Source organism: Convolutriloba macropyga, chromosome 8, assembly GCF_964194025.1.
Source record: "Convolutriloba macropyga chromosome 8, txConMacr16.3, whole genome shotgun sequence".
Lineage (NCBI taxonomy): Eukaryota > Metazoa > Xenacoelomorpha > Acoela > Convolutidae > Convolutriloba > Convolutriloba macropyga.
The window spans coordinates 14,926,685-14,952,266 of record NC_134475.1 but is presented as its reverse complement, the minus strand read 5'-3'; the positions used below and the strand labels follow the sequence as shown (position 1 = coordinate 14,952,266).

At 33.1% G+C, this 25,582-nt stretch overlaps 1 protein-coding gene across 2 annotated transcripts in view; it reads right to left on the bottom strand.

Annotated features, from left to right (window-relative positions):
* Positions 1-25,582, bottom strand: part of LOC142344500 (uncharacterized) — an 83,277-nt gene that overhangs the window by 39,618 nt on the left and 18,077 nt on the right. Inside the window, exon 1 of one of the 2 annotated variants that reach the window (XM_075396194.1) lies at positions 15,954-18,022. The exons of the other annotated variant lie outside the window; for it this stretch is intronic. Within the exon in view, the coding sequence (XP_075252309.1) occupies positions 15,954-16,007 (54 nt within the window). The 5' untranslated portion in view covers positions 16,008-18,022. Of the gene's footprint in view, positions 1-15,953; positions 18,023-25,582 lie in introns of those variants that run through there. 2 annotated transcript variants of the gene reach the window in all.

Below are 25,582 nucleotides of genomic sequence, written 5' to 3'. Positions count from 1 at the left end.
TATTCGACTACAAGAAAAAGCAGCTATTTTGTTAAAATGTTTTCAGAAATTTACTTAATCAACGATACTAGCCTTAAAAATTTAATTAACAAAGGATAAAAAACATTTTAAAACGCCCGTTTTCACCTTCAACACACTCAAGACCCCTAATAAGCAAAAATTATTATTATTAGCTCGCGAAAAATTTTGTTTTAGCGATGGGATCTTTTCTGTTATTTTAGTGAATATCTTCCTCCACATTTACAATTCCATTACAACAAGTTATTATTTTCTGAGTAAAAGTGAATCTTAAAATTCTGTAATAACTGCTAATCACTACTGCACTCACTTAAACAATTTTTAAAAACCAAAGCGGAGAAAATTAGTTCCAAGTACAAATGCACAAGTTCATGTTTTGACTGCTCTCCATTTAGAAGCCATTTTTACAAGCAAGAGTTTTTTGTAATGTTTCTCTTGTTCGGTTTTCTGATTAATACCGGAGTGGTCGAGTTCAGACTGTTGTCCTGTAAGATTCTACAGCAAAGCATGATCCTACTAGCCTTTCCGTTGAAACCAAAAGTTTTTATTGAGTATTAATTTTGTCTATAAAAAAGCAGAATGATTGAACATAACCGGCAACCGCCAAATTGTTCTCAAGCGGCATGCATATGGCTACCTCTGGTTCCATCAAGCTTGAGGGAGGTCGGTCACTTATTGAGACGCGAGGTTGGGAACGAACGTGGGGACGAGCGGTATAAAAGTGTCGGTATAATAATGACAGTCACATCTAGAAGTATTGATTCTTCAGCAACTTCGTCTGAAAGAGCTACACAGCAACTTATTGTTTAGCCAGTAGTAGCCACAAGTACGCAATTTATTACTAATGAGGAGATATGATCCATTCAATTGACGGAACATCCAGCACCCACTAGCAGACGTTTTAATTTGACTAAATGTATAATATATACAAGCAGTTGCATATTTAGTCAAACGAAGTAAAGATAAATGAATTCACAAATTTAACATTAAAAAAAACATTAGTGGGCTCTGTCTGACCACTAAAATCAAAAATTTAAAACCTGATTGGTTAGATTGTGGTAAAACTTGAAAAACTAGTCCAGAAAATATCTTTTAAAACTATCTTTCACCTTTGATGTCTTAATGCGTAGTATTCGTAATGATTTGGGTAGATTGTTCCATTTTTTAGCTATTGGAAAAAAGCATTATTGAGATAATTTGTCCAACTGTAATCCTGAAAAATGATTTATTTTGTTCGTCTATTTATGTGATAAATTACACTTGGAATATTGAATTGTAGTCGTAAAAATACAAAATTAGGCGAGGTATATTTCGATATTATGTACTTGAAACATATTTATCGATTCTCAGGTTTCTCGAATTTTTATATTGAGATCTGAAAATTGTCTTCCATCTCCAGTTTACTTGCCGTTCAAGCGAAGACATTAGGTTTTTCTTAAATTTGATAATTAACAGAGCCGAGAAATCCAGATGCGATAGCATAATCGAATTGAGAAGAGTTTGCACAGTTTTAGATGCGAGTTGAACCTGATTGGTTAGATTGTGGTCCTTTACTTATAAAAAAGAAAAACCAAAGCAGGAAAAAAAGTTCCATGTACAGATTTACAAGTTCATTTTCGACTAGTTTCCGTTTAGAAGCCATATTTACAAACAACAGTCTGTCTGAAATTTTTCTCTCTGCTTTTGATTTCTGAATAATACTGGAGTGCTCGAGATCAGAATGTTGTCTTGTAAAGTTCTACAGCAAAGCAAGGTTCCCCTCTGGTTGCTGCAAGCATACGCTTCGAGACGCCTGTCAACGGTAAAGAAGGGAAGTTGGGAACGAAAGTGAGGACAAGCGATATGAAATATTGAAATAATAATGACAGTTACATCTAGAAGTACTGATTTTGCATCAACTAACCGGATATAGTTTGATCGAAGATGTACTGATGAAACTGAATCTCACATGCCGTTTGCTTTTGATGTCAGTTCGAGTGTTGTCATCAGTACAATTTTTATTGCAAACTCATTTGGAGTCTAGCAACTGAAAAAGTGGCTCAACTTGGATGTCGTAGCCTACGCAATCCGTTTTTTAAGCAAATGTGTTGTCTTTAGTAGCGTTTTGCTACATGTGGCTACAACCACTGTCTGCACAGTGGAGAGCATTGGTTGTTGTGTATTTTTCCATATAAGGGCAATCTATTGTTGTATTTTTATTTCAAGATTATACCAGTTGCGCAACCACCGCAGAGTTCCTATATTGTCAACATAATAAAATAATTTTCAGTGCCGAGGTACTGAGCTAGTTCAGGGACCCTTTTCTGATGTCATGGCAAATAAGTGACGTTTGACGTCAGTTAACACGCGGAGGATATCATTTTCCAACTTCTTAAATTGAACATTACTTTCACCTTGGGTAACCCTAGTCTGCATAAGCTGAATTTTTTTGAGATCCATCTGCATGACGCTCAACAGCAGCGAGTCACGCAGCGTTATCAGTGTCGTTTTCAGTTGTTTCCCGCATGTTGTGTCCATCCCCAAACGGTTCATTAGCGAACACAGCCGGCGTTTGTCGTAGATGAAGTGCGAGTTAAAAGACGGCTGCAACGACCGTTTTCTCTGAATCTAAAAAAACTCTCCGAACATGAGCAGTTGATCGAGCAACAGAAATAAATTTTTGCTTAACACCCCTTGTCAAGCATGAGTAGACGTCTTGCGGGGATAGTATTACAATGTTTCCAAATTTCCGAAGCAGATTGGAAAAAAAGTTTTAAGATGTAGATGTTAGCATGCATTCACGGAAATTTTTTCTGGCATGGAATGATCCCGAAATACGGCTACAATAAGGCCCGAAATCTACAATATCGAACTCAGCTCCCCTGAAAAAATTATGAGCTCGGGATTTTGTTAGCTCATTTACAAACAATTGGCAGTTTAGAGCATTTGATCGGTATCCAAAAATCTTACATTGACCGGACAAATTCGTCAAGAAAATCAGCAGTTTTTTTAAGCATCATACAGTAGTGCCATCGTCAGCGTACCATTCTTGTGATACTGTGATACGCTGGAAGTTCTCATAACGTCAATCAATGGGAGTAAAGCTAAATGATTCATGATCGTTGCAATAGGTCATCCCTGGTTGGTAACTACTTGAGACTCTAAGCCAGTGTCGGTTAGAGTCACGTTAGATAGGGCTGTGTGAATATTAATCAAATCAGATTAAATCAGCACAAATTCATTTTATGTATTCAAGAGTTTTTAATTGAGGCAACTGAAGGCATTTTGGCGTCTAATAGAGGCACTGCTTCATCCGTGGGAGCATCATAGGCAGACCGCTTTGAACATAAACAATACTACACTTGGCTTAGCCAGAGCTGCCTAGTGTTTGCATGAAAACAGAAGTCATTTCTTCAACAATTTTTGGTGGCTAATCTCAGGCCAATTTGTAAGACGGTTTTTGTAGAATTGTCTAAGTTTTATTTGAATAAAGTCAGAGTTTGACATTATACCGTGGCTTCCATTGGCTTCACGGCGGACCGTGGCATTTTGGTGTCTAATTGAGGTACTGCTACATCTTTGGGAGCATTATAGGCAGACCGCTTTGACCTTATTCAATACTACACTCATGGCTTAGCCAGAGCTGGCTGCTATTGCTTGCACGAAACCAGAGCTCGTTAATGCCAGGATTTTTTGATTGTTCATTTGAGGGAAATTTCGAGGAACGTTTATTAAAAAAAATTTTCTTTGAAGAAAGTCAGTGTTCGACTCTATTTGTTTGCGTCTAAACCCGACGGATCGTGGCATCTTGGCGTCTAATTGAAATACTGCTTCATCTTTTGAGATAGTTGCAACGAATGTTTTTGTAAATTGCTGAATACAACGACGTTCTGTTCAAAAGTTTCAAAAAAGGTGTGATATTTTTGAAATATGAAAAACAAAATGAAGTAGTATTATCAATAGATCAGTAGCAGTATTAATCATCAGTATCATCAGATCTTTAGCAGTATTAAAAAATTTCAGGTTAAAGTTTTAGTTCTTTTTCTTATATAAACATGATACTCAAAAACGAATTTCTATGGACTAAATGGTTCAGCGCGCCAAATACCATCTAGTACAAAAGAAAATTTAAAGTAAAAACGTTTGCTCTTAGTCTCTCCAAAAATTTAGAGACTTCATTTCTCTACATACTTTACTCCCCCGTTTCCCCTGTTGATCCAATCTTAACAGTTGGCTTGCGTAGTTGCTATCAAAACGAAGGCGTTTCTTGCTTTTGAAACACAAAAACTGTTAATAAAGGAACGTGCCTTGGTTTATGACAACTAGTGTAAAATTTTTTTTGGACGCTTCTTCAGTTGAATCTTTTATTAGTATTTGATAAGCACGTTTAAATGTATTGAATAAATCTTCAGCACCACCATCGGCATAGCGTGTCAAAACATTATAAAAAACTAATTTTGTCATAGTGTTTCATTAATTTCTTAGTGGTAAAACGCTATGCCAGCAGTATGTTGTAGAGCTGGAAGATAAAAATGACATTTTCTGGTCGGTTTAGGTTATGCTCTTTCATTCATGATTTCCTCTCAGCAATAGTTAATTAACACGTTTTCTAAACTAGAATTAATTGAGATTCGAGTAGATAGAAAAATTCATAAGAAAATTGGAAATCAACGCTCGATATAAATAGATGTTGATTTCTGTTTCTAGAATTCTGCTGTCACTTTAGTGGCGACCAGTAAAAAAATGCGAAAAGGAGTCCCAGTGAATCTCAGCGATGGATCATAGTAAATTTTGAAAAACTCCATCAACGGTTCATCGGTGGTTAATTCACACTTTTCCTGATCACAGAAGGTTCATCGATGGGAGAGCTCAGATATTTTTTGTCCTATATTGGCTAACTCCCATATTGTCGTAATTGCGCAATATTCTATTTTCATCTCCGTACTGTACATTTTTGTATAAAATTTTACTGAGTTTTTGAGATCATCAAATAATAAATTAATAGGTAATGGACCAAGCACAGTTCCCTGGGGCAAGCCTTGTTTCACTTGGTACCAACAAGATTAAACATCATTGAAATGAACTTGTTGTTTGCTATTATTTTAATAATTTTCAAAATAAACTTACTGCAGAAAGATTAAATCTCACTTCCATCAGTTTTTGTAGGGAAAATGAAGGAGAAGCACAATCAATTGCTTTAATGGGTCCAATTGAGCCGCATGTATTGTCCTCATCATGCATTTTCAAATTGACTCGGTCATTAGGAGTAAGGCAACGCCAGTAAAAATTTTTAGCCAACTTTTCTTAGTTAATAACATTTAGCGGATCACTTTTTCAAAAAGAAGGGTGACAATCGCACATTTCAAATGGCTGGGAAAAAGTTGTTGCCGTATTTTTTTGTTAAATATTTACTTCAAATTTGTAGCAATTACGCATATTGGATCTTTAATTACTCATTAAACAATTTTGCATGTTCCTAAAGCTTCGTTTGGATTCAACTCCCGTATTACAGGGATCATCAACCGCACTCCAGTGTTTTGAAAAGCAAATGGCACCGAGAAACATCAAAGCAGCGAAATAGAATTTGTTGTAGAAGTTCCCTGTACTCCAAAATTTCAACAAAATATTAGGCACTTGAAGTCGCTTCAAAAAATTCAATTTTTTTTACTAATCAAGTGTCTAGTCTCCCCTCTGCGCAGCAATACTAAGAATTATCTGATTTGAGCTTATAAGTGTTGCTCTAACAAGACTGTAAAAATGGATATTGCTGTTGTGTTTGCAGTGGATTCACAGCTTCTGCTGCTGGTTTTTGTGCCCAGACTTAATGAATCTGTGGCAGCGAGCAATTTTCGAAAACTGCAGATACTGCATTAAAAATGAAAAATTGCGAAAGTTTTCCATCTTTCCGAGAACTAAATAAGCAATTGCTGATTGTAAGCCAGCTCAAACGCAGCTAATTTTTCTTTGGGCAAAAATTTGACTACAAGTAAAAGCAGCCATTTTGCAAACGTGTTTTCAGCAGTTTACTTAATTAACGAAACCAGCTTTGTGATAATTATTTGAACAATGAGAGAAATTTTTTAAATGCCCGTTTCCATATTCAACACACTCAATACCACTGTTTAGCGAAAAATTTCATTTTCAACACGTAAAATCTTTTGTTTTAATGATGGGATAACTTTTGTTTCATGATAGGTTTTTGTGCTAATTCAGTGATCATTTTACTTCAAATCAAAAACTTGCTCACAACAAGTAATTATTTGATGACTAAAAGTGAATCTTAATTTAAATACTGATATCCACTACTGCATTAACTTATAAAAAAGAAAAACCAAAGCAGAAACAAATAGTTCCATGTACAGATTCACATGTTCATTTTCGACTAGTTTCCGTTTAGAAGCCTTTTTTACAAACAACATTTTTTCTGGAATGTTTCTCTCAGCTTTGGATTTCTGAATAATACTGGACTGCTCGAGATCAGAATGTTGTCCTTTAAAGTTCTACAGCAAAACAAGGGTCCCCTCTGGTTGCTGCAAGCATACGCTTCGAGAGGCCTGTCAATGGTAGAGAAGGGAAGTTGGGAACGAAAGTGCGGACAAGCGATATGAAATATCGGTATAATAATGACCGTTACATCTAGAAGTACTGATTTTGCATCAACCAACCGGATATAATTTGATCGATGAATGTACTCATGAAACTGAATACCACATGCCGTTTGCTTTTGATGTCAATTCGAGTGTTGTCATCAGTACTATTAGATTTTTTTGCTCAACTTAGAGGTTGTAGCCTACGCAATCCGTTTTTTACGCAAATGTGTCTTTAATAGCGTTTTGCTACATGTGGCTATAACAACTGTCTGCACAGTGGAAAGCATCGGTTGTTGTTTATTTTTCCATATAAGGGCAATCTATTCGTGTGTTTTTATTTCAAGGTGTTGGTATTTCAGGGACCCTTTTCTGATGTCATGGCAAATAAGTGACGTTTGACGTCAGTTAACGCGCGCAGGATATCATTTTCCAACTTCTTATTTTGAACTTTACGTTCGTTTTGAGTAACACTATTCTGCATAAGGATATTTTTTTGAGATTAATCTCCATGTAGCTCAACAGCAGCGAGTGACGCAGCGTAATCAGAGTCGTTTTCAGTTGTTTCCCTCATGTTTTGTCCATCCCCCAAACAGTTCGTTAGCGAATACAGCCGGCGTTTGTCGCAGATGAAGTGGGAGTTAAACGACGGTTGCAACGACATTTTAAAAACATTTTTCTCTGATTCTAAAAAAAACTCTATGAACATGAGGAGTTGATCGAGCAACAGAAAAAAGTTTTTGCTTAACTCCCCACGTCAAGCATGAGTAGACGTCTTGCGGGAATAAAATTACAATGTTTCCAAGTTTCCGAAGCAGATTGGAAAAAAAGTTTTAGGATGTAGATGTTAGCATGCATTCACGGAAATTTTTTATGGCATGGAATGATCCCGAAATACGGCTACAAAAAGGCCCGAAATCTACAATATCGAAATCAGCTCACCTGAAAAAATAATGAGCTCGGGATTTCGTTAGCTCCTTAACAAAGAATTGGCAGTTTAGAGCATTCAATTGGTATCCAGTCTTACCTTGATCGAACAATTTGGTCAAGAACTTCAGCAGGTTCTCTAATCCTCATACAGTAATGCCATCGTCCGCATACCATTCTTGTGATACGCTGGAAGTTCTCACGACTTCAGTCAATGGGAGTAGGGCTATATGGTTCATGTTCGTTGCAATAGTTTCTCTTGGGTGGTAACTACTTGAGACCGCACGCAAGTGTCGGCTAGAGTCACGTCAGATAGGGCTGTATGAATTTTGAGCAAATCAGATTATATCAGCACAAACTCATTTTTTGTATTCAAGAGTCTTTGATTGAGGCAACTGAAGGCATTTTGGCGTCTAATAGAGGCACTGCTTCATCCGTGAGAGCATCATAGGAACACGGCTTTGAACATAATCAATACTACACTTTGCTTAGCTAGAGCTGCCCATTGTTTGCATGAAAACAGAAGTCATTTCTACAACAATTTTTGGTGGCTAATCTCAGGCCAATTTGTAAGAAGGTTTTTGTAGAAATGTCAAAGTTTTATTTGAATAAAGTCAGAGTTTGAGATTATACCGTGGCTTCCTTTGGCTTCCCGACGGACCGTGGCATTTTGGTGTCTAATTGAGGTACTGCTACATCTTTGGGAGCATTATAGGCAGTCTGCTTTGACCATATTCAATACTACACTCATGGCTTAGCCAGAGCTGGCTGCTATTGCTTGCACGAAACCAGAGCTCGTTAATACCAGGATTTTTTGATTGTTCATTTGAGGGAAATTTTGAAGAACGTTTTTTTTTAAAATTTTCTTTGAGTAAGGTCAGAGTTTGACTTTTTTTGTTTGCGTCTAAACCCGACAGACCGTGGCTTCCATTGGTTTTCATGGCCGTTTTTTCAAAATTGCTGTTTCCGTTCGATGACAGGGTCCCTACGGAAGACTGTCCTGTTAAGCACTTAAATAAATTCGTTATTATTTACGTCTCCATGACGATGTTAAAATTTTTCACTTTTTATCGATACATTTTTAGATCTTTTTACTGATTAAGCGGGTGGATTACTTGGTCAAGTCGCAAAGAAGGACTTTAGGAAACAGATATCAGTAAATTCAGTAGATCTAATTGTGTAGCGCATTTTGATGGTTTTATTGATTTAATGAGATCATAAGTTTTGGTTTTGTTCCAATGTCGGTTCTGAAGTCTATTTTGATTATTTGAGACCTGTCCCTTTTGTATCAACCGTTTTGTATCAAATCAGTTACTATCTCACCAATTAGACTAAATCATCAACCTTGAATTCAATGGTCTTTTTTAAACTTTCAGGTACTTAAAAAACTCAAAAACAGTTCTTTCGACTACAGTTTTCAAGCCTTCATAAATATTCCCGCACAAAATTGTTTCAACTAAAATTTTACCCCCATCTTCACCTTAAAAAAATACAGCCCGTATTTACGTTTTCATCTCTTTGTATAATAATTGGTTCAAAGTTCACGCGAAATCAATTCATTACAACCATCCTCATTTTAACATACTTGTATGATCCCCACAAAATAGCCACCCAAAAAATCTATAGCTGTCCTTATAGTATGTTAGCATTAAGAGCTGTATTTGCAACAATTTCCTCGAATGTTTTTTTTAAGTTGCTGAATACAACGACGTTCTTTTCAAAAGTTTCAAAAAAGATCATATTTTTGACAGATGAAAAGAAAAGAAAATGAAGTAGTATAATCAATAGATCAATTTTAGCTGTATTGAAGATTTTTAGGTTAAAATTTTAGTTCTTTTTCTTATATAAACATGATACTCAAAAACGAATTTCTATGACTAAATGGTTCAGCGCGCCAAATACCATCTAGTACAAAAGAAAATTTAGAGTAAAAACGTTTGCTCATAGTCTCTCCAAAAATTTAGAGACTTCATTTCTCTACATACTTTACTCCCCCGTTTCCCTGTTGATCCAATCTTAAAAGTTTGCTTGCGTATTTGCTATCCAAACGAAGGCCTTTCTTGCTTTTGAAACACAAAAACTGTTAATGAAGGAACGTGCCTCGGTTTATGACACCTAGTGTAAAATTTCTTTTGGACGCTTCTTCAGTTGAATCATTTATTAGTGTTTGATACACGTCTTGAATGAATCTTCATCACCACCATCGCATAGCGTGTCAAAAAACACTATAAAAAACTAATTTGGTCAGTGTTTCATTAATTTCTTAGTGGTAAAACGCTATGCCAGCAGTATCTTGTACAGCTCGAAGATAAAAATGACATTTGCTGGTCGGTTTGGTTTATGCTCTTTCATTCTTGATTTCCTCTCAGCACTCGTTAATTACAACGTTTTCTAACCTCGAATTATTTTAGCTTCAAGTTAATAGAAAAATTCATAGGAAAATTGGAAATCAACGCTCGATATAAATAGATGTTGATTTCTGTTTCTAAAATTCTGCTGTCACTTTAGTGGCCACGAATAAAAAAATTGCAATAAGGAATCCCAGTGAATCCCATCGATGGATCATAGTAAATTCATAAAAAAACTCCATCCATAGTTCGTCGGTGGTTCATTACCCATTACCACCTGTTCTGATCATAAAAATTTCGTCGATGAGAGATTTTCTCTGATCCTGTTTTATCCTACATTGGTTAACCCTCATATTGTCGTATTTGCGGAATATTCTGTTTTTAGGGCAAAAGCATCAAATTTCTTGAAAGAGCAATTAAATACAACCAAACTCAGTTCGCATAATGGGTTTCGTTCTCAATAAAAAGTCTCCCGACAAAATTATAGTTGTGGTTATGGTGTATTAACGGTAATTTGTGCTGCTGAAATAATTGCTTCGAAACTTTTTTAGGAAGCTACAAGAAATCTCTAACTTCATTTCAAAATTTTGAAGAACACAATTTTGTATTTCCCAGATGAAAAAAAGTCACATAACTGAAAGAGTTTATTTGAAAACATTTTCATTGAGTTGTCTTTTGCATAGATCAAACTGTTTGTTGGCTGAACACTTAAAAACAATTGGCAAAAAATCTTTGCATCGGCTTCATTCATCAGAGTTCAGAGTGTCTGAGTTGATGGGAGCCATCATTTTAAGTCCGTGATTCCGACTGCTTTTCTCACGCCATCTCCTCCTCTGAATTTTTGTGCAAAATTGCAATGTTTGCATGCAAAGTTGCCATCCAGATGATTTTTTTGCGTTCGTTGCACAAAAACATTGTCAAAAATGTGTCACAGTTTATCACGATCAATGCGACGCTAAACAATTTTTGCTAAATGTACTCTTTCAATTACAGCTGAAATTGCAGCTTTAGGTTGGATGCCAGATTAGATATCTTGAAATCATAAAAGGTAATTTGCAAGTTTGAGGCTCAGAAATGGAAATCAGTTTAATCATAGAGCGCCAAAAATTGCAAACTAAGCGCTCTGAGAAGCGTAGCTATTAGCATTGAATGCGATTAAATGTCCTAGAAGCATATTCACCTGGTTTTGATGGGATGACTCGTACGGTCGCCAATCAAGAGATTGAAATTTATTGAACATATAAAAAATGTTGAACTGCCTTTTTTCGAAAGATACCGATATATCGAAACACGATAAACATCACTTTTATGAAAACACAATCTTAAGCTCTAAAGACGTCATTAAAACATCAGCAACAGCGCAAATATTGTTTGAGCAACAGAATGTTGATGAACTCTGTCAATAATGGGACTAAGTTAATTGTTGGCGCCAATGAAAACAAAAAACAGGAAGTTCAAAAAAATTAATTGAAACTCATTAAAACCGTTAGCTATAAACTGAAATGAATAAACAAAATCAATAATACATCAACATAGGCAATAAGGGCTTTCCAGTCAAGAACTTGCCGTACAAGAACAAAAAGAACGACAATTAGAGGCAAAAACAAAAAGTTCTAAAAAATTTTTTGAGAGAACAGTTTTGCAGCCGTTAAAACTGTATTCTATTCACAAAAGTCTGTAAAAAATAATTGTTTGTGCTTTCTTTCGAAACTAATTAGGTTTATCCTTAATGGGATATTTTGAAAAGGGAACAAATTACAACGTTATGAATTTCGTTCTAAGAAAGCAAAGAAATCATCAGTTAAAAAACCAAGAAGCATTAGAAAAAATTGAGCATTTTCTAATTCACTAAGAAAACGTTTTGCTCTGTATATATTGATGCCAAGCTACATGTAGAAAAAAATTTGATAAAAATTGGCAAACTTCACTGAAATTGTTTTAAAACAAATTTATTGAGGGTCTTAAGAGCCATTAGAGAATAACTGAAAGCTTGGCACACTCTATCCTATTGTCGATTAATTGGACGCAGTCATGTGGCTGAAAAAGAAAGAAAAATGAAGGCAAAACAAAAGAAATCAAAAAAGTTACAAAAACACATCGTCAAAGCCATAAAAATTATGAGCTGTTCTCTGAAGTAATATTATATATATTGATTTGCCTCATTTTGTTGTAAATAGGAGCTATTGTTGATTAGGCCTTGAATTGAAATCATTCTTATTAGTATTCAACAAATAATTATCAAAATTGCGAAAATGTTGTGAAAAAGACCACTCCCCCATATAATCCGAATAATTATTGATTTTGAGAAATCAAGGTGTGTCCAAAGATAGCTCCAATTTTGCTGCCCGTACAGCAAAAACTTTTTTCATACCATACATTTGCAAAAAAGATCAATTAGCAAATGAAAATTTAAAAAAAAAACGAAAAATAAATGATGCATTTCGTATTAATTTTGAGTTAATTTTTCAAAAAACAGGCAAAATTTTAATTACAGAAGACGCCTATGAGAAACGAAAGTACAATAATTAATTTTTCGGACTTTCAAGGGTTATGACAGCGTAAAATACGCAAAATACGTAAAAAAAAATACGTAAAATGTGAATAAAAACTCCGTTAAATTCACAAAATTTTAAACCTCGTTAAAAAAAGAAATTCCCTGTTAAAAAAGAAATTGTAAAAATTTTAAATTCCATGTTCTATGCTGGGCGATCGTTTTATGTATACCAATCTCATCCCGCTGCGATGAATACGTCTATTGGCCAAAATTGAGTGAAAAAAAACCATTTGAGTATATAGTTCCTTCTCCCACAAGTGGGTCGGAACAACAATTCAAGGAATTCAGACAAAAAGCAACTGGATCCTTCATTTTTTATCTGATTTCTCCTGAACACTTCCGCTGAAAATTTTAAATATTATTTGAATTTTTGCACTGCCTGATTTTAAAATGAGAGAGAAATTGTTAATATCAAATAGTCTTAATTTCTAATCGCGCTTGAAAATTAATAGCACTCTTTTCTTGCAACAGAAAATTTAAAACCATTTAAGGGTTGATCACAAAGAATTGAAGTAGTTTTGTCTATTGTCTTCAAGTCAGAAAGATCTACAAATCCACAAAATGAGAATTTAACAGATATTTCTTCAGAAAAATTAAAGGCAGGAGTTTTCAAATTCTGCTCTTTTCAATTTTTTATACGAAACTGTCGGACCGCACAAATTGAGGCAAACTATTAGCTGCCGTAATCAACTAATGCACTTTTGGTAAATATTGCAAGAAACAACAAGAACATGTTTTGTTTTTAGTTAAGAAAATGTAACACAAATTATAAACGTTTTCAATCAAAAATCGTAAAAACACTAACAGATGCTGATTTATCAGAACATATAAATCTACAGGTGCCAAATTGATGAGAATCAAAAGCGATAAACCAAATTTGGCAGAGAACCTTTTTGTCGATGAGCAATTTCAATTCATAATACTGCTTGTCAGCTGTGTTGCCTATTGATTTTGTCAGTTAAAACACAATGAAGTAAATTTTCGAGGAATTTTGAAAACTTTTTTTCCAAATAGACAAGGAAGCTCAGAAATGTGCAATTTCACAAATATTTCCGACCCCGCTCAACCACGTTTTTGACTTAATTGTCCACGAACAAAGAAAGAGATGGAAAACTTTCAGAAAATCCCTTAATGTTCAAAAATAATTGACAACTAAACAAAGCAAAGAAAAACACATTAGAAGGCCGATGTTAGGTGCAATTATAGACAATAAGAGACAAGACAGACAACAGAATATGATAAAAACATAAAGCCTTACTTACCACCAAAACTCAATATCTGTCTTCAAAAAATAAACCTAACCGAAAAGTTAAAGAGGCATAAGATGAAACGTAAACTAAACCAATTGATATTCACTTCAGCTGAAAATGTATGAGCCATATTTTTTTTAAACAACTGACCAGTAGCCAAAAGCAAAAACCGTTAAGTGAATATATATATATATATATATATAATATATATATATATATATATATATATATATATATACACTTTTTGTAAGCAATTATTTTCGAAACCATGAAAAGCAGTTGCTATCAATTGAAATTAGTGAATCGCTTCACTTATTCCTTCATTTGAGTCCATTGAGACCTGTTAAAATCGTAATGTCAAAAAAAAACTAAATTGATCAACTGCATCTCTTGTCAACGCCATTAATATGACATGCGACTTGTCGTTAATGTGTGTCAAAAATGTGACGACCGGATAAGACACCAAAACAGAACCACAAAAATTAGAAAATTTCAAAATTTGAAAAAAAAATTATAAAAACTCGTATTATCAAGGCCAAAAACATTAATTGAGACCGCAATATTAAACTTCAATATTAAACCTTCAGTATTAAACCTTCAAAAAACAGTGATATTAAAACTTCAATTGAAACCACAATACTCTTTACTAAGATTACGCTCACAGGTTGCAGAAATAAGACTGAAAGTGGCAAATCTCGAAAAAAAAAAGAATTAAAATAATATTCGAAAAATTAAAATATTACACCGCAACACAACAGAAAAGTGGCAAATGGTTCATCTTGTAATTGCTGAGGAATCCAAGTAAACTTGTTGTTAGTGAGAATTAGTCAAAGGAGTGCACAATAACACGTAATGCAGACAGAATTCAAAATTTCAAGGACATTTTTTGCAAAAGATGTAAACGCCAAAATACCATATTCTTTCTCGGAAATTGTTATGTACGTTAAATGGCAATCCTTTGCACATAAATTGGACCTGTCAATAAGTGAGTTTGGATTTGAAATTATTATGGTCTGTGACTAACATAAAAAAGTGTAAAGTATTATAAAAAAAGCATATACAGCGCCCCATTACAATCTAAAAAATAGTCTTTGAACTAAAAAAATCCGTAACGATCCAAAACTTTTCTTGTTTTTGCTATTTGGAAAAAAAGGTGCCAAAAAAACCGACATAGCTTTTGTGACCAAAAAATCGTACTAAAAAATGATGATTTGATACTCATCGTGTTATATGACCGAAAAAGCATTATTTATCAACTGAAAGCATTAGATAGCTTCTTTAAGAGCTCCAGAGATCATTAATAAGAAAATTCAGTAATCAGTTTTTATCATAAGACTACAAAACGAACATCAAATGCTAGCAAATCTGAAGAAGTCGTTAAAAACTTACGAGAACAATTTGTCGAGACAAAAAGACCATGAGCTTTACTCATAAATTACAATATTATCTCATTGGACCCTATTGGAACATAGAGGGACCTCTTATTAATTTAACATTTAAATGAGTAAAGTTTTTCTTTTATTTGGGAAGAAAAAATACAAAAATATTTCAAAAAGTTAGACCCAAATTAAAATCCGAATTCTTTTCACTTCAAAACCGAACTATGAGTCCAAAACCAAAACTGCCCTTTTATCGCTGCGCGGCTCTAAAAAACGCAATTGATCTAACTATTGCAAAATATGTTTTTTGGCAAATGTAAATCCTGATATATCACACAAAACTATGCGTTTTTAATAAATATTGGTTTTAATTAGCGAAAGACCGCAAAAATGTAATTTCTAGAAATATTTCCTGAGACCCAGAGGTACTGTTAGCTCGTATCTGAGTATAGGAAGATTGTGCCAGTAGTTTTTTGTGTCTGCACCACTGGTCAAACTGGACAACGTGGGCCAAATAGGTGTATTTAATGCAATTTTTTATGAAAAAAGAAATATGCTGAAATTTCGAAAATTTAGCTGAAAATGTGAATAAAACAACGGAAGTTAGGCTAACGTTCACAAATCCTTAAACCTCCGTAACTCCTTGGAAAAAACGAAATAAAAAAATTCTATTTTGAAATTCTACGCCTAACAAACTTTCTGTTGATACCATTGACAATTCTGCATGATGAATATATCGATCGGCGAAAATTGACTGAACAAAAAAACCAGTTGAGTATATACTTCCTCCCCCATTAAAGTGGGTGGGATTAATTTAACAGCTCCCAATTTTAGTGGGAGTTTTCTGATCAAATTTGAGTTGAGGTTTCAACCGTATCCTAGAAATGACTACTATTACTACTATTTCTTACCTTGACCATGTTGTGAATGGTGTGGATTTTAATACAGCCTGTAACGCTCTGCATTGTGCTAAAATGACTGAATGAATAACAGAATGAATTTAAATTGATGAAGATGACCTCAAATTCAAATTTAATTAACCAAAATTTAATTAACTAAAAGTTCCAGTTCAACAGTCAAACAGATAACTTTTATCGGTTGTTGCATATCAATTTTTAGTAATAATCTTATCGATAAAGTTTCAAATAGAACGCGTAAAGTGGGAGTAAAAAATATAAAAAAAGGTGAAGTTCAAAATTTAAGCAGTAAAGTTCTAAGCTGCTAATTAATAACCGAATTGACAGTTTAAAATTTTTAGTGAGGTTATCGATAAAGGTTGTGATATTTCATGTTACTTGTAAAGAACATAACTTTGCGATTTGAAGCCGTCAGTAAAGCGAATAGCAAAATGTTTGTGTTGACAATAATGGCTCAGATTTTCTGGCAGTTTTAATCAGTTTATAAAGGTAAAGGAAATTATTAGAGACATTTTAGCTGTTTTGCAGGCGGTGCTAAGACGTGAAATGTCACCCTAATTAGAAATAACGACGGGGAACAAATTCTTTATCTTCTTTCAGATTTTGTTATAACTAGGTTATGATTACCCGGCAGCAAAGTAAATCCCCGACGAATGCTTCTAATATAAAACATTAAGAATGTTTAATTAAAAGGATACGAGAATTTCAATAAGGGGCGGGAATTTTTTTAATAAGTACAAGGTATTGGAAAAGTAATCCATTATGGATTGAAATTATAATTCGCTGAGTCCCCCAAAAGCTTTTTATTTACTGTAAACAAATTATATTCTCCTATTTGGGGATACTTCAGATTAAAGTATGAACAAAAAGAGATTGGCGTGATTAAATACAATATGGGGGTGGTCAAATATATTTCAAATTTATTCAGTTACTGTGCCCCTATTGCCGTGGTGGGAAAAAGGAATACTACTCTCACGTGACAAGTCTTTTCCTTCAAAAATTGATGGTCGCTAGGAAAAGGGAAAAGTAATCAATTCTCAATTATGGCTAATAATCCATACTTTAGCCTTACTTAGACAGTACTTAGGCAAACATTTTACTCCATTTCTAGAGCCATACTTCTTCCTTGTTTTTTTTTCACAGGTAACAAGCATAAAATTTCACGCTAAATACATTGTAGGTATGCATAATACAGTGTCTCGTTTCACAAAAAACGCATATGGTTTCACAGTAAAGTGTAATCTGCGTGTTGTAAAAAGTAGAAAATTAATGGAAAAAGGAAGTTTCAAAATGTCAGTCATGATTGAGTACCGTAAAATATCAGCGAGATTAGCCCAAAAAGCCCCGAGGAAAAAGTAAGTTATAAATACTGGTCGAAATAGAAAGCTGCATACGCAATTTATGCAAATAAACAAAAGAAAGATAAAATTAATAAAAACAAAAATGATCTTTTCTCGGGCTGAATTTAGTTCACAGCAAGCAGTGCATTCAATTAATCAATTATTTGGCAAAATCATGGATGGTTTTTTATTTAAATTAAAATGGATTCCAATATTTCAAGGTCTAATTTACATTTTCAGCCAGAAAATGAGAAGAAAGTAATTTTGAAAGTTACCATTTATGCAAAAAATTTAGCAAGAAATAGTTCAGGTGAAATTTGACAATCTTCATTGAATATATGGATAAACATTAGCCCATTGGGGGTAAATAAGGAAAATTGGAAGGGAGTGGAATTTTGTTCACCCGTCTACGATTTTCACCAATATTCCCACGATTTCCATGGAAAAAGACGGGTTATATACAGATAGATACATATATATTCCAATATAAACCTGGTTGCATTTAATATGAAATATTATTGTGGCTTTGTAAGACGTGAATTGTAATTTAATTAAAAGGAGGATTTATGAAAAGATAGATTTGTTCAGACAGATACGAAGAACACGCGTTGTGAAAAGATAAAACTGTCTTAAGTTTTCAGACAATTTCGGCAGCAAATTTACTTTTATTAGAGTCAAAATGCTTGAATAAATATATATCATGACGTATTTTTCAGCAAATTCAAGGAAAATTCTAAGAGAAATCTTATAATATTAATACTTGAAATATAGCCAGCTTTCGATACTGCTTCTTAATAGCATTTGCAAGAAAAACAAAACATGATTCGCAGACTTAGACATAATTTGGTAAGAAAAGAGCAGATAGGTAACTAAAGGAGAAAACAAACTACATTTAAGAAGAGCAAGTTTCAAAATTTTTTTGTTCGTATCAGAAGATACGAATCAGCTGCTATTTGAGGGCTATCCAAATCTCATGTTGCATAAATTTTTAATACATATAAACAAATTTTTCTTATGATTTTGTAAATTTGAGTCTCGGCTCAAAAAATTACAAATTTTCAAGGTTAGCTTAACAGGATGAAGGTACAAAAAGTTTTTCCACAATTTTTCTACAATTTCACAAATTCAAAGACAACTGTATGCAGGTACAATCATTCTTTATAATTTTCATTTTTTGTTCATATTTGTCATAGTTTTTATGACATCCATGGATGCTACCCACGCAGAAGCATTACTAAAGGTTTTAAGCTTCTGTCTATCTTCTAAGTTTTTCAAAACGAAATTAGTTCATTGAAAAGCGTAACTTGCAACAATGAGCTTCCTATTAATCCAGAAAAAATAATAACTGATGACCAAATTTATATGCTTTTTCCAAAATCAAAAACACCTACAGTTCTTTAACAACTTTATACAAAATATGCTCGATTTTTATTTTGATTTTTTTAAGTTGTTGCACTAGATTCTTTACTGCATTTCAATTGCTGTTCTGCTGAGGAAAAATGCCTCAACAGCGGCAGAAACACTTAATTTGTTGAAGGATATATGACAATTGAGGCGTTACGCACGTAAACGGAAATTTTGTCAAAAAAAAACAATGAATCGTCGAAAGGAAGAAACAATTAATTCGACTTAACAATTGAATTGCATAGAAAAATTCCATACTTTAAAAATTTGAATAAAATATTTAAATTCTCTGGTATAAGTGGTTTCAGCGTGAGCTACTACAATAATTTCAAAAACGTACAAACAGATCATTTTAAAGGTGCTAGACATTTAACAAAAACATTACCGCTCAAATTTTTTCTTGTAGACGACATCTGTCACAATCATTTCGTTTAATTGGCAACATGTTCTTTTTAATTGAGAAACTCAATTAAATTTTATTTTTTTTTCATCATATTTGATTTCTACTTTGAGAAAAACATTACTGATACAATTTTAAAAAGCAGTTTTGAGCAAACAAGAGTTGGTAATGTAAAAAAAAGATTTTGTTGACTAATCTATGGAAGGTGTCAGGTAAATCTCTATTGCATAACACTGCTCTAAAAAGCACTGGTGTAGTTTTCAAATAAATTTAATATTTTTCTGAATTCAATTTTTTGTTTTTTAATATTTCCTTTTCCAATTTGCTCACTCAACATTGGCACTGATCTGGACGCATGGTTCTGATTATAAAGCCTAGTTTACAGAAGCATTTCAATGGTCCAAAATGGTTTGATTTGTCTGCCTAGATATTGAAAAAGCGTTTGATGCAGTGTGGAGACTAGGACTTCAAAACAAACTGCTACCAATTGGTGTGCATAAACCTCTGATAAAATGGGTAAACTCTTTTCTCTCTCAGAGAAGCATCTTCATGAAAAATAATAACTCAAAAAGTAGCACATTTTCAACACTAGCTGGAGTACCTCAGGGCAGTGTCATTGCACCAATACTCTTCCTGATTTATGTCAAAGGCATTCCCGAAATACCTGCACAAAATTCTCACTTTGCTGATATTTTGCCCTATACTACAGGTCGCGCTCCTGTAGAATAATTCAAAAGAAACTTCAATATTCACTAGACAAATTGATCAAATGATGCGAAAAACCGAAAATAAAAATAAATCCAGGCAAAACAAATTTTATGCTTTTTAAAAATCCCTCAAAGAAAGTTTCCAGTTCAGACCTTTTCATCAATGGCACACGAATTGAAGGCACTAATTCAATCAAATTTCTCGTCGTAAACTTTACCCCACATCTAAAGTGGAACGAACACAGCAAAACAGATCAAAATTGAAGAAGAGTGTTTGCTGACCTTATATAAATCATGGATTTGACCTCTATTTCTCTCTGCAAAAGCCTGCTTGATTGAGCAATCTAATTCAGTTATCAACAACATATAACTGACCAAAAATAGAGCATTAAAAATTTGCGAGGAAACCCCGCTGGTACAGTGTCAAAAAACTCCATTAAGAGGCCAATACACCTGCAGTAATAGATTTTTAGATTAGATTAGCAAATGAGTACCTGAAACGGGCAAGAGAAAACAAGATCGAATCGATAGTACAACTCATCCAGAAGAAGCGACAACGTCCGAAAAACAGTTATCAACGCACACTGGACCATCTGTCCTGTCAATGTTCTTTACCAGTTCCTATTTCGTAGAAAAATCCTGAACAGCCATCATCCAATGACTTATTGCAAGCCGCTTGCTTAGTTAATGTGGGGCAAAAACTCAAACAGACAACGTCCTAACCGTACAGCTAAGCCAGCTGCTCACCTAGTCAATTCGGGGCTTAGCTGTGAGAAACACAAGGAAAACAACAGCAATTTAAACAGCTTTTATCTACTGAACAATATTAATCAATTAACATCGTTTGAAACCAAGAAAACGTTCTTATCTTTCACAATCACTCCACTGATATCTCTAACAAAGTTAAATTACGGTTATACAACTAATGACATAATACAGTCCATTTCGCGGTTTGGTTCAGTGGTTTTAAGGTTTAGGTTAGCATAGCACTTTTAACTGCTTTTTATTTTTCCTTCTGTATTTTACTTCATTCTTCAAAACGCTTCAATTTTGTTTTTGAAGACAGGTTATTAAATGTTGCAACTGCACTTTATCTTACCTTCCCACAATTCAATTTGACGCGTCTTAACGCTTGCCTTCTTAAACAAGATTACACGTTTTATGGCTAGCGCAGCCCTCTAATTCTTTGATCAAATGAAGCGCAGCAATTTATTCCCCATCGCGAGCGCAGCCCTATTATTTTATTTTTTTTATTTGTTTACTTATTTTTATTGTCTACTCTTCCAACTCTCAAAAATTATTTCTTCTTGAATAATTAATCATAATAAACTACTTTTTTACTTTGAATAAAAACTTATTGATATCTTACCACCTATAGAAAAACGACGAGTTAATCAACTCTTACGAGGCTAGCCAAGAACAAGAAGAAAAAGAGTAAAAGCAAGAAGAGCCAGCAGAAGCCGTTCCCGGCGCTCGAAATGGCTCCCAGCAACAAGAGCAATCATTTGGTTTTAAAGGAGAAAACTCCTAAAAACAGGAGCATAAACTCATTTTTCCGAAACTGCGAACTTTCTATTTTACTTATTGATGCCTTTTAAATTGATTGAAATTGATTGTACATACATTAATAATAATGCTGATATTGAAGCCTAGTGTAATATGATTCTGTTTTCTTAACAGAACAATTTTAAGGCAGAATTGCAAGCCAAATGCACTTGACTAAATAGATTGGTATTTTAATACAAATTTATTTTTCACTATTTTAAGGTACTCTATCACTTTATGATGATCAGATGCTTAATGCAAGCAAATTAAGCTTTTTTTTTAAAAAAAAAACGATTGTCAAAACTATTGTATAAAAAACTCGCTGTCGTTTTGAAGATCAATTTTGAATGAAAAATGAAAGCTAATTTCAGTCAATTGTTTAGATTTTTTAATAATATGTACCCAAATAATGTTTGAACACTTTTTTTCGTCTGAAGAATGTTGGTAAATTTAAATTTGGTTCACTTAAAAACTTTATATACTTTCGTTGTTAAATGTCTTGCAATTGCAGTTCAAACCGATGAATAAATAAAAAATTCTATATTTTCAAACGAATAAAGAAAAGTAGGATTCAAGTGACTATAAGGTATGAAAAATTCTATTAAAGCATCATTTCGTTCAATCTGCGAATCATTTTGTTCAAAAAATTGTTCAAAAGGAAATTTGTTTAAAAATATGCAACTTTTGTAAAGTAAGAAACAATTAAGCGAAAAGAAAGTCAACTGATTTTGTAATCATTTTCTTAAAAGACCCGCACCGCAGCAAATCCGATATTTTTAAAAGCAAATAGTTTTGTTGTTTATTGTGTAAAAAAATTGTTTATTTGCATGTATATTTGTATATAGGTGTGTGTGTGTCTCTGCATGAGCGTTTGTATATATATATATATATATATATATATATATATATATATATATATATATGTGTGTGTGTGTGTGTGTGTGTGTGTGTGTGTGTGTGTGTGTGCATTTGTGTGTATGTGCGTGCGTATATGTGTTCCTGTGTGTGTGTGTGTGTGTGTGTGTGTGTGTGTGTGTGTGTGTGTGTGTGTGTGTGTGTGCGTGTTTGTGTGTGTGTGTCTGTGTGTGCGTCCGTGTAGTAGGTGTTTGGGTGCATGGGAGGGAAAGCAGTTATTTACTTTGTTCTCTGATAAAATGAAGAATTGGAAAGGATTGTTTGAAGAAGCTGAAAATTAATGAGTCTAGTCTAGAGATCACATAATATAGTAACTGCAGTAACAGACAGACTGGGGCTATAACGTCTGCGTGAAAAAATCAAACGATTTTTGTGTTTCGCTCTTTTCCTTATACCCTGGTCTAGAAGCCGGATTATCTCAGAAAAATATTTACAAAAATAATCAATAATAGATTGATTTTCTTCCTCATAAAATTAAGTATTTTCTTAAAACCTTTTGAAATAATTTATGGAGTAACAGGTTACAAAAGATTTGATTACATATAAACAAATTTTAAAATATGAGCTGCCAATTTTGTCTGCTTAAAGTAACTCATTGTTCTCATTAATAATAACATTTTTTTGCAAATTTTCATAAACGTCGGAAATAATTGAATAACACTTTGAAGGAAATTTTGAAAAATTGTGAATTAAATTTGATGATAGCTTTTCCATTAACGTCAATAAAGGGAAAAAGATAGAGGGTGATTTGATAAAACAAGCGTCTAACAATCACATTAACAATAAAACAAACCCTTTTTCTCCCAGATACAAAAGCTAAGATGTATGTGGCGTGTCTACAAGTATGGGGGGCTATAATGGCCGGGATAAAAGGGAAAGGAGAATTAATACTGATAAAATGGTGGAATTACATATTGTAGAAATTATCCGCGAGGGTTTTGATGGATTTTATTTTTTGATTAAAAAAATAATATATAAGAAATGGATGAGGGGTATTTACAGAATAAGGCAGCGTTGGTTAACTGCCTAAAAAAGATACTTGTAGATTGCTACATTGATACCTCTGAGACTATCATTTTTCATCTCAATTTTACCCTTTTTACCCGTTCCTTTTCCCCTTTCCGTCCATTTTCCACTATTTTTCATTTTTCTCTGCTCTTGTTTTTTTGCTGTTTTTGTCTTTGTTCTGCTGTTTGCCGAAAACACTTCAAAAAGCTTTTCTGTTGTCCGGAAAAGGATTTAATTTCCTGCTATTCGGTTACTAACACTATCATAAAAGGCTACTAAGAGCAGCTCGGTTAGATCAAACTTGTATAGGTGATAAGGGTAGGACAAGTTTTGAAAGGTTAAATGGCCCTTCAAGCAATTTACACAACCTATAATCAAAAGTAGCCGACCACTGCAAGCAGAATTGCTAATCAGACGAAAGCGCATTTAGCCTAAAAGTCAATCGTGGTTTGAATAAAAAAGCATCCAAGATTTACGCCAAAATCTGGAATAATTCAATTGACTTTTAAATTTTCAAAATTCTTTTTGAAACATGAATGGTTTTGGTTTTGTTAAATTCTGTCACATTTTGATTTTATTAATTTTTGACTACTTCTGTAAACTGAAAATTGTACTTGAAAGGCCAGTTCCGGCACTTTGAATAGATAACGCTTCGAAGCTCTAAGCAAAAATAAATGAAAATTTATCAGCGTGACATCTATATTTTAATCGAAAATAACAATCTTAAAAAGCAATAACATTTTGCCAAACTTAACAAAGCCATACTTTGCTAATTTCCAGAATACGTTGAATAAATAGATCAATGTCCATATATACATATAATCTTTCGATATTAGAAAAGAAAATTTTATTTCATTTCCGTCTATTAATTGCGGTTTCTGCGCAATCGCGCTTGAACAGTGTTAGGCCACAGCAATCTGTAATCGAATGTCATTTTTCTTATTAAAAATGAAAAGAATTGTAGACTAAATTTATATTTTTCTGATTTAATTGAAAAATAAAAAAAACATGTTCAAATGATAAAAAAGCGCAGTAAAAACAGGCGCCAATTTCGACGCATGCGCGATCTAAGGCGTGTGATGGATGAAAAAATATGTCGTAAAGACCGGAAAAAGAACAACCTCGTTGCTAAATTTGTCGCCTAAAAAATTGGATCGATCAAAAATTTGTCGACAACAGAACTCTCTGACCTCGAGTTCAAACATTGTTTTTTCCCTTCAAACTAATTCGGAAAACAATCATTTCTCAACAAGCCAATTTCATTTGGCGATGAGTGATGTCGACACATCTCGAGGCAATATAAGTAGCAAGCCAAAATTTCGCCTGTTACTAAAACTAAATTCCTTGTTCACTTGATGCAATGAAACGGATATCGTTAATACATTCAAGCAAAGATTCTTAGAAGAGAGACAGCATTTTCGTCGAAGTAAGCAGAGTTCCACACTCTTTTCAAATGTACATAAGAAACAAAAAGACAAGAAGGGGCCGAATTAGAAAAAAATTTAAAACGACGTTCAAGAAAGACCCACAGCAAATCAAAGACTTTACACCGCGTTATAAGAAATGTAGTTATGTGCATGTGTTATAGAAAAGTGTTTGTCCCGTTGTTTTATATTGATATATATATATATATATATATATATATATATATATATATATATTAAAAATTAGTAATAATAATAATAATAATAATAATAATAATAATAATAATATAATAATAATAATAATAATAATAATAATAATAATAATAATAATAATAATAATAATAATAATTATAATAATAATAATAATAATAATAATAATAAAAATAATAATAGTAGTAGTAAAAATAATAATAAAAATAATATTGATAATAATAATAATATAATAATAATAATAATAATAATAATAATAATAATAATAATAATAATAAAAATAATAATAATAATTATAATAATAATAATAATAATAATAATAATAATAATAAAAAATAATAATAGTAGTAGTAAAAATAATAATAAAAATAATATTAATAATAATAATAATAATAATAATAATAATAATAATTATAATAATAATAATAATAATAATAATAATAATAATAATAATAATAATAATAATAATAATACTAATAATAAAAAAAATTTGTTCCTGCGTAATAGCAGCGGAAGAACATTAGGCCACAGCGGCCTGTTCTCAGCTGCCCTTCTTCTTATTATTCCCCACATTTCAGACTGTTCTTTTTATGCGCTTCATTGCTCTTTTTTTGGTAACGATGGCCGCGTTTTTTGCGTCTGAAATTTTCACGTGGTACCATCATTGCAG